Below are 13,624 nucleotides of genomic sequence, written 5' to 3'. Positions count from 1 at the left end.
TGCGAGAGGTGTGGGCAGAGGGCGAACCTAAGAATCAGGCATATTTTAGGACAGCCCTCCCTCCTCACCAACAAACACGCAGAAACTCCCGCTTTAGGTCCCCCGCATGGGACGTCTTAGGAAAGAGGGCGGAGCCCTGGGGCTGGTTGGCGGAGGTTGGGGGCCTGCGAGGCGCGCCTGCGCGGTACAGCCTCGCACGTGTTGAAGCTGGAAGCTGAGGTTGGGGCTGGAGGCTCTGGAGAATGGAAAGCGTGATGGAGGCACAGAGCCCGTTGGCCGAGGACGGCTTCAGTCAGGTCACCCGCAAAGGTGGCCGGCGGGCGAAGAAACGGCAGGCTGAGCAGCCGTCCACGCCGGAGGAGGGAGGCGACGCGACCTGCATGGACACCGAGGAAGCTCGACCCGCTAAGAGGCCCGTCTTCCCGCCCCTCTCCGGGGACGGGTTCCTGGTACTGGCTGGGACCGAGGAACAGGAACGGGGCTGGGGCCAGAGACGGGTCGGCCCGGTGGCCTCTGGGTGATGACGCTTTTTCTGGAGTGAAGTTCAGAGCGGCGACTCTCCTGGTGTTTAATCTGTCCAATTAAAGGAGGCTTTTTGAGGATCAGTTGTCGTTACAACTTCACCCTCATTCCTTTAAACAACTGCTGAGTTGTGTTTTCTTTTGTCGTAGAATGGGAAAGAAGAAACCAGGAAAATTCCAGTCCCAGCTAACAGATACACGCCACTAAAAGAGAACTGGCTGAAGATATTTACTCCTATTGTGGAGCATTTGGGACTTCAGATACGCTTTAACTTGAAATCGAGGAATGTTGAAATCAGAGTAAGGAGACTATTAACCACTTTAAAATATGCCGAGGTTTTTCTGTTCTAGGAAGAAAGAACAGACTTTCTAGGAATTCTTAGTGGGACTTACCTTGTTGAATGAGTTTCTTCCAGTTTGACCTGAAACTAAACTAAACTACCAGCTGCGTTTCAGCACATTTTTAAGTGTTCTGTGTTGATTGATTAAAGGGTTAATAAAGAGGTTATCGTAAATAGAAGTATGTAAATGAGCAGCCGAAGTACTTGCTGTAGTACAGATACTATATTTTAGTGTTACTTTTTAGGAAAAAATAAGTTTTGAGAGTAAGTGTAAATTACGTAAAAATATTTGTTTATTCATTCCATGATGTCAGTCTAGGAGGTGGACAATTAAAATTAATAGATGGGGTTTTTTTTCCTGTGGATTCCAATTGTGCATTCGAATCAGTGACCAAAATTAATTATATCTTCCATTTTAAGGATTCATTATCAGGGTTGTTATAGACTTATTTCTGTTGAGGGATTAGAATAATGGAGCAAAGCAGAGAGGCACTGTCCTAAATAGTTGGCAGAGTTTAAAATACAGAACTTGACAGAATTTCTCCTTGTTCTCACTGTCAGTTTCATTTAGGTTTTTATGGTTTTCTGCCAGAACTTGTTTGCTTATAAGTTTGCTTTCTTTAATATCTTTAAATCTCATTTCGCTTCTCCATCCTTCTTGCCAGAGCCAGATTAATTTTCCCAGACCACACTTCTTTTATTGATATCTTGATATCTACAGTATCTCTGAAAGATAAAAATATTTGAATTTGACTTTAAATTAGGAATCTCATTCCCAAGTCCTCTTACCATTGCTTTGAACATTTTTCTTGTCCCTCCTTATGCTCTGTGAAGACCGTCTCCTCCCTACTTCCTTTTCCTTCCTACTTCAGTTTCATCATCTTTCAGAATCTAGCTCAAGTTCTTTCTCCTTTACTGCCAGTCCATTTTTTTCAGTCTAGTCTTCAGGGCTTAAACTTATGTTTTGCTGACTGATAAAAGGCTTAATAAAGAAGTTGTCAGAGTCTCTTGATTATGTATTGCAGCACCATCAGTTTGGACTCCTCTGATGTTTGTTGATATTGCTCTGTACCAGACACAGAGTGGCGCTTTGGCAGGCATTACATCATTTTGGTCTTGAGAACAGCCCTGTGAGGTAGATAACATACCCCATCTAATAGATGTGAGGAAACTGGCCAAGGAGTATCTTGGGCAAAGTCATCAGTGCTGGTAGGGACCTCTCAGGCTCTTCTGTTCCAATTTATTTTACAGATGAGAAAACTTAAGACTTAGAGCATTCATGAGACGTGCCTAAGGTCACATATGGAATTGGGACTGGGATCTGTAGTTTTAAATGTGCTGTTACACAACCCTGCATGGTTTCAAAGTTGCCAAATACAAACACAGCCTCCTCGACTCAACTGTGAGTCTGTGTGGAAGAGAACTCATGGTTTTGGAATCAGATCCGGGTTCAGATTTTACTTTTTCATTATGGTGCTTGAGTTTCCTCTAATGTAAAAGTATTTATCTTGCTTAAATTTAGGTTGACATGAAGATCAGAGTTATAGTGTTGTCAAGCATCTTTGCAGTGCGTGTCATTTACAGGGGTGGGCATTTTATGAAGAGCACCTATTTCTGTGATTATCAAATAAAATCTTTGAGGGCAGGATCATTGCCTAAACCGTTCTTGGTAGTTAGTACTAGAGCTGTTGCTTTGGGACGGCAACATCAGCACAGGAATGGTGGTTGAAGTCGGGAGGTTAGACCTGGACTCCCAGGGAGATGGCACTGAAGAGGACCAGCTTGGATGGAAATGAACTGAGGATGGAGGTACTTCAGAATGGGAGTGAGTGGAGGAATCTTGCCAGTAGCTCCAGAGTCAGATCAGCCATGGAGTCCAGTCGGTCTTTTGACAGTATTTGAAGGGGAACTGCCCAACCCTGGAGCTAGCAAAGTTTTGTTTTGAAAACTAAACACAGTACTTACCTCACCAAAAACTGGGTCACAGAGAATTTATTGGGAAGGGTGATGGTGAAGGAAATTACAGTAATGGGAAAGGTCAGTCCTAGTAGTTTGCTAGAATGTTGCCGTTTTCATTTCCAGCTATAATTTGTGGCTCTTACCCCACCTTTTTTTTTTTTTTAAACAGACTTGTAAAGAAACTAAAGATGTTAGCGCTCTGACAAAAGCAGCTGATTTTGTGAAAGCCTTCATTCTTGGGTTTCAGGTGGAGGTGAGTGATTTCATGATAGCTGAAATGGGGAGCTCAGAAAACACTCCACATGAATGTTGTGATAGATTTGGGCATTTTTTGTTTGTTTTTTAATTTGAGTGTTCTAGTTTTACAATTTATGAGTTAGCTTAACACTCACTCACTCACACAGGTACTTGAATGGAAGCACTTCACAGTATGTATTTCTGTATTGTAGGATGCACTTGCCCTTATTAGACTGGATGACCTCTTTCTAGAGTCCTTTGAAATTACAGATGGTGAGTGTATGGTGGTCTTTTTGTATGAATTCCTGGATGGTACTTTTTTACTGCTGACTTTGTATTCTGCATGACTCTCAGCTTTCCGGTAGCATCAGTTGAGCCGTATTCTTAGCAGAAATGCATGTTTTGTGTCTTTTAGGAGGGAAATTTGGCTAATGATTAAACTCCTGTGGAAGTGGGTAATGCTGGAATGGCTTCCTTCCTGAGGTCTTGCTTTTCTCATTTAGTTAAACCTTTAAAGGGAGACCACCTGTCCAGGGCAATAGGCAGAATTGCTGGCAAAGGAGGAAAAACCAAATTCACCATCGAGAACGTGACCCGGACACGGATAGTTTTAGCTGATGTGTAAGTATGTAGTCTTGAGAAAACTATTGTCATAATTTACATTTGGTCTTTTGATGGTTTCAAGAAGTGATTTAGATTGTATTTATGCATGACGTAACTTCTAAATCTTTGTGAGGATATGCTTTTGGCTGAACAGTTAGCTACACTGAGAGCAGATTTAGTTGAGAAAAATCTTAGATATTATAGCTTTTTTCTCAGTTTGCAATGAAGGAAATGTTGAGAATCACTGTTAAATTACATGACGGGAATATTTAAATAGTATCACGGGAGCCGATTAAATCAGCAGAGGAGAGCAAGAAGTATGCGGGTTCAGTGCCATTATGAGTCTTTACTTTAAAAAGAGAATAGGCTTATGGACGTGGGGAGAGGGGAGGACAAGGTGAGATGTATGGAAAGAGTAACATGGAAACTTACATTACCATGTGTAAAATAGATAGTGGGAATTTGCTGTATGGCTCAGGAGACTCTAACAGGGGCTCTGTATCAACCTAGAGGGGTGGGATGGGGAGGCAAATGGGAGGGAGGTTCAAAAAGGAGGAGATATATGTATACCTATGGCTGACTGATGTTGAGGTTTGACAGAAAACAACAAAATTCTATATAGCAATTATCCTTCAATAAAAAAATAAAAACATAAATGTATATATACACATGTGCATGCACGAATATATAAAGGCCTTTCATAAAGGGAAGATGAGTGTTGCACATTGTTGGGAAAACTACAGAGCAGTTAATATGAACATCAGTAAGATGATATGGGCTTAAAATAAGGGTGCAGGAAGTGAAGCTGGGATTACCCTTCTCTGCCTGCGGATGAAGCCGCTCCTTTACCAGCTTGGGGTTACTGGCAGATGGCGCAGAGATTATACAGTGCCGAGAAGTTGGGAAACGAAGCAGTTGACTGTGAAGAGGAGGGATCTGCCTGCTACTAAATCCAGAAATAATTTTATTTAAAGTCATCTCATCTTTGCTCTGAGGGGCTCACTATTATTTTCAAATCTAAATTTTAGACTATTTTTTATACTTAAGTAGAAAACTGTTAACACTGCATTGGTGGCCCTGTTTACCTGAAGGTAAGTGTGTTACAGCGTTGACGTTTCATGACTTGAGCCTGGAGATGGGGCTCCAGAGTCATGGGAAAAGCTCTCTTGAACTAGAAATTTCAATAATTTTGAAGTGTGTACTATACTTTAAAATATCATATACAGTCCTAATAGTTTTTTAATTTAGAAGTTTTAAAATGTAACTGATTTGCTGTAATTCTAATTATTGTTAGGACATAATATTAAGTTTATAATTTATAAAAGCTTCCCTCATAACTTACTTAGTAAAGAATTTGCCTACAATGCAGGAGACCTGGGTTTGCTTCCTGGGCCGGGAAGATCCCCTGGAGAAGGAAATGACAACCCACTCCAGTATTCTTGCCTGGAGAATCACATGGACAGGAGCCTGGCAGGCTAGTCCATGGGGTCCAAGAGTCAGACACAACTTAGAGACAAACCACCACCAAGTATTATTTCTAAGGCTTGGCTTAAAATTTCCTTGTCAAATTCATTTTTTAAATAGCTGTATTACAGTATGATTTTCATTCAGATAAAGTCACCTGTTTTAGGTGTAATTTAGTGAGATTCTGGCAAATAGTCTATATAGTCCTGTGATCCCTCCACACTCAGCTGTGTCACCCCAAAACTTCCCTGTGCATCTTTGCAACCCCTCCCGATTCCCAGGCCGTCGCTCATCTCCTTCCTGTCACTAGGGTTTTGCCTTTTCTTGCAATTCATGTAGGTTAAAAATACCCAGTATGTAGTCTTTAGTGCATGACTGTTTTTAGATAGCATGTGGGTTCAAGTTTCTCCGGTTTGTTGGTGGTTAGCAGTAGGTTTTTTTCAAGTGCCAAGTACCAGCAAAGAGATATACTGTCCTGCAGTTTTTACTGTAGGTAGGCTAATTGGAAATGCATGTGTTCGGCAACTCATGTTAATTATGACATAGTAATAAGATGGACTGCTATGCACCCGTAAATGTTCTTTTTGATGAGTTGCTGAAAACCTGGCAGAGTAGAATGTGAACACGATATAAAGCTAACATCCATTTGTTCCAGATACATTCAGTATATCGAATGGGAAAGAGTGCTGCCTATGTTCTGGAGACCTATATACATCCCATTCCAACTACTGCCCTGAAGCTTTGTTTTAGTAGCTAAACTACTCACCCTGTATGTGTTTTTGCTTCTCTATTTCCTCATCTTTCGTGCCTGACTTTTACAGTTTTATTTTTGTCAAAGTTATATATACACATGCTTAAACTTGCCACTGTCTACTTCCATTTCCACCTCCGAGGGAGGAAATTTCAAGTCTTCAAACTGAGCTCTTCTAGCTAAATTTTAAACGTTATTTATCTCTGTATCTCCAAATATCTCTATATACCAGCTTCATTTTTCTTTTTTTCAGATTCACTGTTGATTTTCTCCTGTGAAAGAGGAAGACTTGTACTGTTTCGTCCCCCGCCTCCCCCTCCACCCTCAGTCAGCCTTTCAGCAGGCGTTTGCTCGCCTCCCTGTACTCTGGGTTTTGCTCAGTTCCCGCTCAGTGTTGTCTGAGTATGCATTGGTACTGGAGTACTACCAGCTGAGCCAGATAGTATAGTGGGCTCATCTGTCCTTTGCCCCTTTGCTGTCACATGAAGAAGTCATGCTTAATGTGTCTCTGTGCCTCCTCAGTGTTGCAGTGACTAGAACGCTGTACCTGTATCTCCTCTTGGTGGGCTCAGAGATATCAGACATTTTTGAAGTCTCTGCTGGAGGTTTCTGTTCCCAAAGCACTGTTCCCTTCTACCTGGCCCACAGCTGCCATCCTGGCTTCTTTCCCCAGTGCCCTTTGGTGCCTTTGGTGTTTGAGCCCCTCGGTTCTTGGATTCTTTGTCCTGCTTTGTTTTGGTGGCACAGATGGTCCTGGAGCTGGCTTAGCATAGGAAGGACATTTGGTGAGACCTGGTTTTGAAGATGTCTTCCACTTTGTTGTAAATGATGTTCATTCAGAGCTGCTTCTAGTAACTTCATCTTCTAATCTTTGTCTTCAGTTTTCTTAATATCCTGACCTTGATTCATGAGTGAGTGAAAACTGCTTTTCTCATCGCACTAGTTCTGTTTTTCTTTTCTCCCTGCAGAAGTTTCTGTACCGCTTTCTTCGCCTGCTGGTCACGCCGCCTACTCTTTGTATTAGATGCTTTCCTCGGGTTCTGATTCCTTATAGTGAGAGTGTTCTGTGTAAAAGTGGGACCATAAAGAGTAGACTAGAAACCCTGGGCTCGGGGTGCTTGGGGGTGGGGGTGGGAGAGACTGGTGGACTGTTGGGCTTCACTTGGGTGATTGCCAGGCTGTTCCTTTGGGGGAGCCCTGATGTCAGTATCTTTAGTCTTTCCCATTGAGGCCAGTTTCCCCTGAGACGTATTCTCTAGTCCTTCTGCTGACAAACGTCTGGAAGCCAGCTGTCTTTGACTGTGCGGATGTCCACATGACATTGCCTCCGTTCTGGTCATGGTCTTCCTACTTCTGCTGTGCCTGGTGCCCCTGGTCGAGACCCCAAGTCTTTCGCCTTCTCCAGTGAGCCGCTTGCCCTTAGTTTTACTGGAGTAAAAGAAAGGGTAGTTGGATGGTTGCCTGTTGCCTAGAGTGGGGAAGAAAACCTGGGGATCATCTTGAACTGACTTTAACTTGTTCTCTTGTTTTTAGCCTCAGTTTTCCTCCAGTTTCAGAAATGTCTGAGCCTGTGGTGTGAAGAGGGTTCTGCTTTGGGAGAGGGTTCTTCCCCTGTAGATTTTGGCTTCAGTTTCCTAAGTTTACTGATATTTTGAAGTGAAATGAAGTGAAGTGAAGTCGCTCAGTCATGTCTGACTCTTTGCAACCCCATGGACTGTAGCCTATCAGGCTCCTCCGTCCATGGGATTTTCCAAGCCAGAGTGCTGGAGTGGATTGCCTTTTCCTTCTCCAGGGGACTTTCCCGACCCAGGAATCAAACCCGGGTCTTCTGCATTGCGGGCAGACTCTTTACCGTGGGAGCCATCAGGGAAGCAAAAAGTAAAATGCTATAATATCAGTCTAATTGGAGCCATTCAGCAAGGAATGCACAGTAAAAGGGGTCTGGATAATCCTCAGTGATGAAGAAATTTAGATCATTTTTAGAAATATTTGCATTTGAAATCCAAATATATTTTAACTAAGTATAGTTAATGCATCTAATTTGCATCTAATCTCAGTTCTGCCAGTGTGTCATCTTGGACCGGTGTTTTGAGTTCTCCCAAACTTCTTTCTCATCTGTAATGTGGGAATAACGTCTATCTAATAAAGCTTGTGTGAGGATTAAATGATGAGAACATGTATATAAAGCCCTAGTGTATGCAGAGTACTGAATGGAGGGAAGCCATTATTCACCAAGAATCTTGAAGAACTTATGTTTTAATTCACTTACCATAAAATCCTTCCTTTCAGAGTGAATGGTAGTATATTTACAGTGTTGGGCCATCACCACCACCTTTATTTAGAAATCCATGTCATCTTTCCAGAGTTTCTGGATCATGGGACTTAGTTAAGGAAATGTTTTTTGTGGCTAACTTGTCTCACTTATCTCTTGCAGGAAAGTTCACATCCTTGGTTCTTTTCAAAACATCAAGATGGCAAGAACTGCCATTTGCAACCTCATTCTGGGTAACCGCAGTCTTTTCCTCTGCTGTTTTCTCTAAAGGAATAGAGAATTTAGGAGCTCAGATCACATTGCATCTCACTTTAGGGCCCAGTTGATAAAGGTAGCAGGCAGAAACTCTTGGGGGTTGGCAAGTATTGGCCCAGAGAGGAAGCTGGAATATTTTTGCTTGGATTCCATCTGTGAGCCCAAGAGAAAGGGCTCATTGGAGCATGTTGCTTACATCATGGCTGTGTCCCCCTGAGGAGACGCACTGGGACCCCTTCCAGAGTAGCAGTGGGCAGTGTTTTAGGTTCAGCCGAAAGGGAGCTGCTGATTAGCATCAGTTGTTTTAATTACCCACTTGGTCCCATCTTCAGACCACAAAGTACTGTCACCTGTGGTCAGAGATGCAGGCTATAGCACTTGCTGCGGAAACACATGGAATTCACTCTGGTGTCCAAGGCTGGGGCTTCCCCGGTGGAGCTAGTGGTAAAGAACCTGCCTTCCAGTGCAAGAGATAGGAGAGATGTGGGTTCAGTCCCTGTGAAGGATCCCCCGGAGGAGCACATGGTAGCGCACTCCAGTATTCTAGCCTGGAGAATCCCGTGGACAGAGGAGCCTGGGGGGCTACAGCCCATGGAGTCACAGAGGCAGACGCAACTGAAGTGACTTAGTACGCATGCCCAGGTCTGACTGGACCAGCTGCTTTTCGAAATACTTTGACAACCTGGTGTCTTTGGCACTTAGGATTTTAAGTTTTGGGAGGGTATTTGTATGGCTTCCTTTACAGCTCTTTTGTTGATTTAAGGAGGATCCAGTGGGAAAAAGTTCTAGGCAGTGTTGCAGGCTGTTGTCTGTGTAGCATCTATACATATATTTGTGAAGATAAGCGTTTTTATTTTCTCCTGCAGGAAATCCTCCATCAAAGGTTTATGGCAATATTCGAGCTGTGGCTAGCAGAGCGGCAGACCGATTCTGATTTCACATCAAGGACTTTTAATCTTTGACCTCTATAGAGAAAAAGACTTTACTTCTACACGTGGTCACCCAACACCATAGGAAGAACTTTTCAGTCATGGGTACCATTATTATACTAGCACATTAAGTATAATTTATCATTGTTTCCATTTTAAATCACATGTAGCAGGTTTGCGTAGTTTATAATCCTCTCATTTGGGGGGGAAACCTCTTACTTTAAGTAACAGTTCTTTATTTTCTGAGTTTATTTATAAATTTATGTTTTCTAAATTTATAAACATTTCTTCTCTGTCAGTTGTAATTAAAAGAATTATCTCAGAAAATCTCTCTGAATTATGACCCTTAATAGTGAGTCGTGTGTGAATATTTTAGATCCAGGTCATAAACAGCAGTTTGAATATCCTCTATGAAATAAGAAAGACTAATCTTTTTACCTATTTTTGCAGTTTGTAAAAATAAGTGTTCAATAAAAGCAGTCAGACCTTACTAAGTATTGGGTATATTTCTTCTAAGTAGTAAGATGAAATGTAATAAAAGAATTTTTACTCCTAAGAAAACTACTATATTCTGCAAATGTAATAGATTGTTTTAACAAGCATCTGCCTACATGTTCTTTGATTCATATTACACATTTTTTTAATGAACTCACTTCATTAAATTGTGACTGTGATGATAGTATTCTCTTGTATATTATCTCCACAACCCTTGACCAAAACTTTAAACTTGAAAGTACATGTAAGAACAAGTGTTAAGTATTGCTATTAAGAGTTCTATGTGTTACATATGCCACTGTCCCAAACTAGCCTGTACGCTGCATTGGTATTAGATGTACTTAGTATTACAGTGGAAATCCAGTGGGAAGTGGCTGGAAATGTCCCAGCAATATTTTTTTGTCCTTTGGCAGCACAGCAGCATGGAGAGAGTATGTGTATGCTACCATTTTACTCCTAACTTTTCGGAAAGTTGGAATTTGTTGGCACTTTGTTAGTCTGCACAGGCTTCAGCATGTACTTGCCTACTCGCCATGCCTTGTCTAGGAAATCAGATACAAAAGTCTGACCACTGAGGGTGTGTACTTTTCTGAGGCATGGGTCCACAGTTTTCAGAGCGCTTGGACTGAAATGAACCATTGCTCGGTAACCATAAACATTTTATGTTGAATTTTTTTTAAAAAAGCATAATTTTGATTGGGAAAACAGGTTCTCTATGCTAAACTGGTTATCTTTTGGTATTATTTGCATTTCCTTTTTAAGTTTTCTTACATAGAATTATCAGTAACAAGAGAGCAAATGTATTTCTCTGGCAGTTGCTAAAATCTGGGATACTGCTGAGCCTCTCCCTGATGAAGCATCCCCACCCAATAGGGAATTAGTACTGCTTGGGACTTAAAAGAGAAACAAAATGTTAGAGGTGTGTGTGCTCACAGTTGTGTTGGACTCTGTGACCCCGTGGACTATAGCCCGCCAGACGCCTCTGTCCATGGAATTTTCCAGGCAAGAATACTGGAGCAGGTTGCTATTTCCTACTCCAAGTTCAGTTCAGTTCAGTCACTCAGTGGTGTCCAACTCTTGTCGACCCCATGAACCACAGGTACGCCAGACCTCCCTGTCCATCACCAACTCCCAGAGTCCACCCAAACCCATGTCCATTGAGTCAGTGATGCCATCCAACCATCTCATCCTCTGTTGTCCCCTTCTCCTCCTGCCCTTAATCTTTCTCAGCCTCAGGGTCTTCCCAAATGAGTCAGCTCTTTGCATCAGGTGGCCAAAGTATTGGAGTTTCAGCTTCAACATCAGTTCTTCCAATGAACACCCAGGACTGATCTCCTTTAGGATGGACTAGTTGGATCTCCTCGCAGTCCAAGGGATTCTCAAGTCTTCTCCAACACCACAGTTCAAAAGCATCAATTCTTCACCACTCAGCTTTCTTTATAGTCCAGCTCTCACGTCCTACATGACCACTGAACAAACCATATCCTTGACTAGATGGACCTTTGTTGGCAAAGTAATGTCTCTGCTTTTTAATATGCTGTCTAGGTTGGTCATAACTTTCCTTCCAAGGAATGTCTTTTAATTTCATGGCTGCAATCACCATCTACAGTGATTTTGCAGCCCAGATAAATAAAGTCAGCCACTGTTTCCCCATCTATCTGCCATGAAGCGATAGGACCGGATGCCATGATCTTAGTTTTCTGAATGTTGAGCTTTAAGCCAACTTTTTCACTCTTTCACTTTCATCAAGAGGCTCTTTAGTTCTTCACTTTCTGCCAAGGCCTCTTCCCAATCCACATCCCCTGCACTGGCAGGCGGATTCTTTACCTCTGCACCACCATCGCCACCTTATCCATTCTTAGAATGGAACCGTACAGAAGCGTAATCAGTTTAACTACGTGACAGTGGTAATTGATCTGGTAGTTCAAATCATTTCTTGAAATTCTCTAAGGCCTGGAGACTAATGCTGAGAACCTTAGCCATGCTGATCCATATTTCTGTGGCATCTATCATGCTATCCTGCCATTAAGTGTCTGCCTTCCACCCTAAAGCCTCTGATCTTTCAATTCTCAGTATGTAGTACAATTTCCGATAACATCATGTAACAGTTTATTAACATATTAACTGCTGCATTGGCTAGGAGTGTTTTCTTACTCTGGCTGATAAGGGAAGAGACCTTCGTGTTTCTTCCTGTTGTTCCAGAAGATTTGGACTCCAGTTCTCATCCTATTGACAGAAGAAAGCTATGTTCACTGAGCCCTGGGGAAGAGACGTAACCTCCCTGATTCCGGAGCCATGGGACAGCATGCTTAATGTTAGATAACATTGAGTATACAGTGATGATGAACATAACCATCCTATACCTTGTAAAATGCTTGTATTCTACAAGTGTCAATGACTTATCTGGTGAAAGAAACTAGGGTTATTCAGGGACACCAATAATCTCAAGGTTCGGGAGAGCAAGGATTCACTGTTTTGATCCACTTAGCTGTCAGATTTATGCTGCCCAAGGGCTTCCCTGGCGGCTCAACAGGAAAAATCTGCTCGCAATGCAGGAGACGTGGGTTCGATCCCTGGGTCAGGGAAGATCCCCCGGAGAAGGGAAGAGCAACCACTCTAGTATTCTTGCCTGGGAAATCCCATGGAAAGGGAAAGAGTTCATGGGGTCTCAAGACTCAGACACACCTTAAGTGACTAAACCAACAGGGTTAGTGAGAGGTTGAAGTGGCAGTGGGCCTTAGCTTAAAATGGGAGGTAGTGTAATGAGAGATTTTTGAACATATGGGAATCTCTGAAGACTAAGAATTGTTTCAAGGCATATATGATGAGCTTGAACACCATTTCTTTCTAAGTCCTGGAGAGCATCCAGAAAAACCGAGATTCTTTTTCTACCATCTTGTCTACTCTAAATTTTAAACTGTGGTAAATTATACATGATTCACCATTAACCATTTGTACAGCTCAGTGACATTTAAGTTCATTCTCCTCCAACCATCTTTCATTTCCAGAACATTTATCTTCCTCATCTAACATTGTACCCATTCAACACCCAACTCACTATTTTCACCTCCTCCCAGCCCTTGGCAACCAGTTGTACCTTCTGTCTTCATGAATTTGATGACTCCAGGAACTTGCATAAATAGAATATAGTATTTGTTCTTTGGGAACTGGCTCTTTTATCTTAGCATGTCTTCAAAGTTCATCCATGTTACATAGCATGTGTCAAAATTTCCTTCCCTTTATAACTGAATAATATTCCACATTTTCCTTATCAATCCATCATTGATGTTTTGGTTGCTTTCAAGTTTTGGCTATTGTGACTACTACGGCTATGAATGTGGGTGCACAAATACCTCTACAGGTCCCTAGAACTTCTTGGTTAAGTATCTAGAAGTAGTATTGCCAGGTCATACCAGGTTCAATCCCTGGATTGAAAAGATCCCCTGGAGAAGGGAATGGCAAACCACTCCAGTATTCTTGCCTGGACAGAGGAACCTGGCAAGCTACAGTCCATGGGGTCGCAAGGTCAGACATGACTGAGCGACTAAACACACCCGGTTAATTGTTTTTTTGAACCAACCATTATACCATTTTCCTCTGACTTCACCATTTGATATCCACACCAGCAATGCACAAGCATTCCAGCTACTCCATATCCTTACCAATACCTTTACTTTGCTAATGGCAATTCTAATGAAGTCGTATCTTCTTACTTGCATTTCCATAATGACTAGTGATACTAAACATCTTTTCTTGTGGCACTGGCTATATGTTACCTCCTCTGGAGAAGTGTCCAA

General features: G+C 42.2%; 1 protein-coding gene across 3 annotated transcripts; it reads left to right on the top strand.

The window, feature by feature from the left end:
- Nucleotides 1-99: 99 nt before the first annotated feature.
- PNO1 (partner of NOB1 homolog) lies at nucleotides 100-10,014 on the top strand. 3 transcript variants are annotated; one of them, XM_069582995.1, is made up of 7 exons: nucleotides 100-449; nucleotides 672-821; nucleotides 2,991-3,074; nucleotides 3,271-3,331; nucleotides 3,562-3,679; nucleotides 8,311-8,381; nucleotides 9,270-10,014. In XM_069582995.1, exons 1-7 carry the CDS (start codon nucleotides 243-245, stop codon nucleotides 9,335-9,337), a joined length of 759 nt encoding a protein of 252 aa, XP_069439096.1. In that variant the 5' UTR covers nucleotides 100-242; the 3' UTR covers nucleotides 9,338-10,014. The 3 variants fall into 3 exon arrangements, 2 of the variants coding, with proteins under 2 accessions (XP_069439096.1, XP_069439097.1); XR_011255617.1 differs by having other exon boundaries at nucleotides 121-449; nucleotides 3,562-3,683; XM_069582996.1 differs by lacking the exon at nucleotides 3,562-3,679 and having other exon boundaries at nucleotides 121-449.
- The last annotated feature ends 3,610 nt before the right edge of the window (nucleotides 10,015-13,624 follow it).

Source organism: Ovis canadensis, chromosome 3 (genome assembly GCF_042477335.2).
Source record: "Ovis canadensis isolate MfBH-ARS-UI-01 breed Bighorn chromosome 3, ARS-UI_OviCan_v2, whole genome shotgun sequence".
Lineage (NCBI taxonomy): Eukaryota > Metazoa > Chordata > Mammalia > Artiodactyla > Bovidae > Ovis > Ovis canadensis.
This window is presented reverse-complemented; position numbering and strand designations above follow the sequence as displayed.

What these genes read in the sequence shown, in the direction of transcription:
- PNO1 (XM_069582995.1), top strand. Translation starts at nt 243, where the DNA reads ATGGAAAGCGTGATGGAGGCACAGAGCCCGTTGGCCGAGGACGGCTTC. An exon ending in GTCCTTTGAAATTACAGATG is followed by an intron (nt 3,332 to 3,561) that starts GTGAGTGTATGG and finishes TTTCTCATTTAG; the next exon opens with TTAAACCTTTAAAGGGAGAC. An exon ending in CGGATAGTTTTAGCTGATGT is followed by an intron (nt 3,680 to 8,310) that starts GTAAGTATGTAG and finishes TATCTCTTGCAG; the next exon opens with GAAAGTTCACATCCTTGGTT.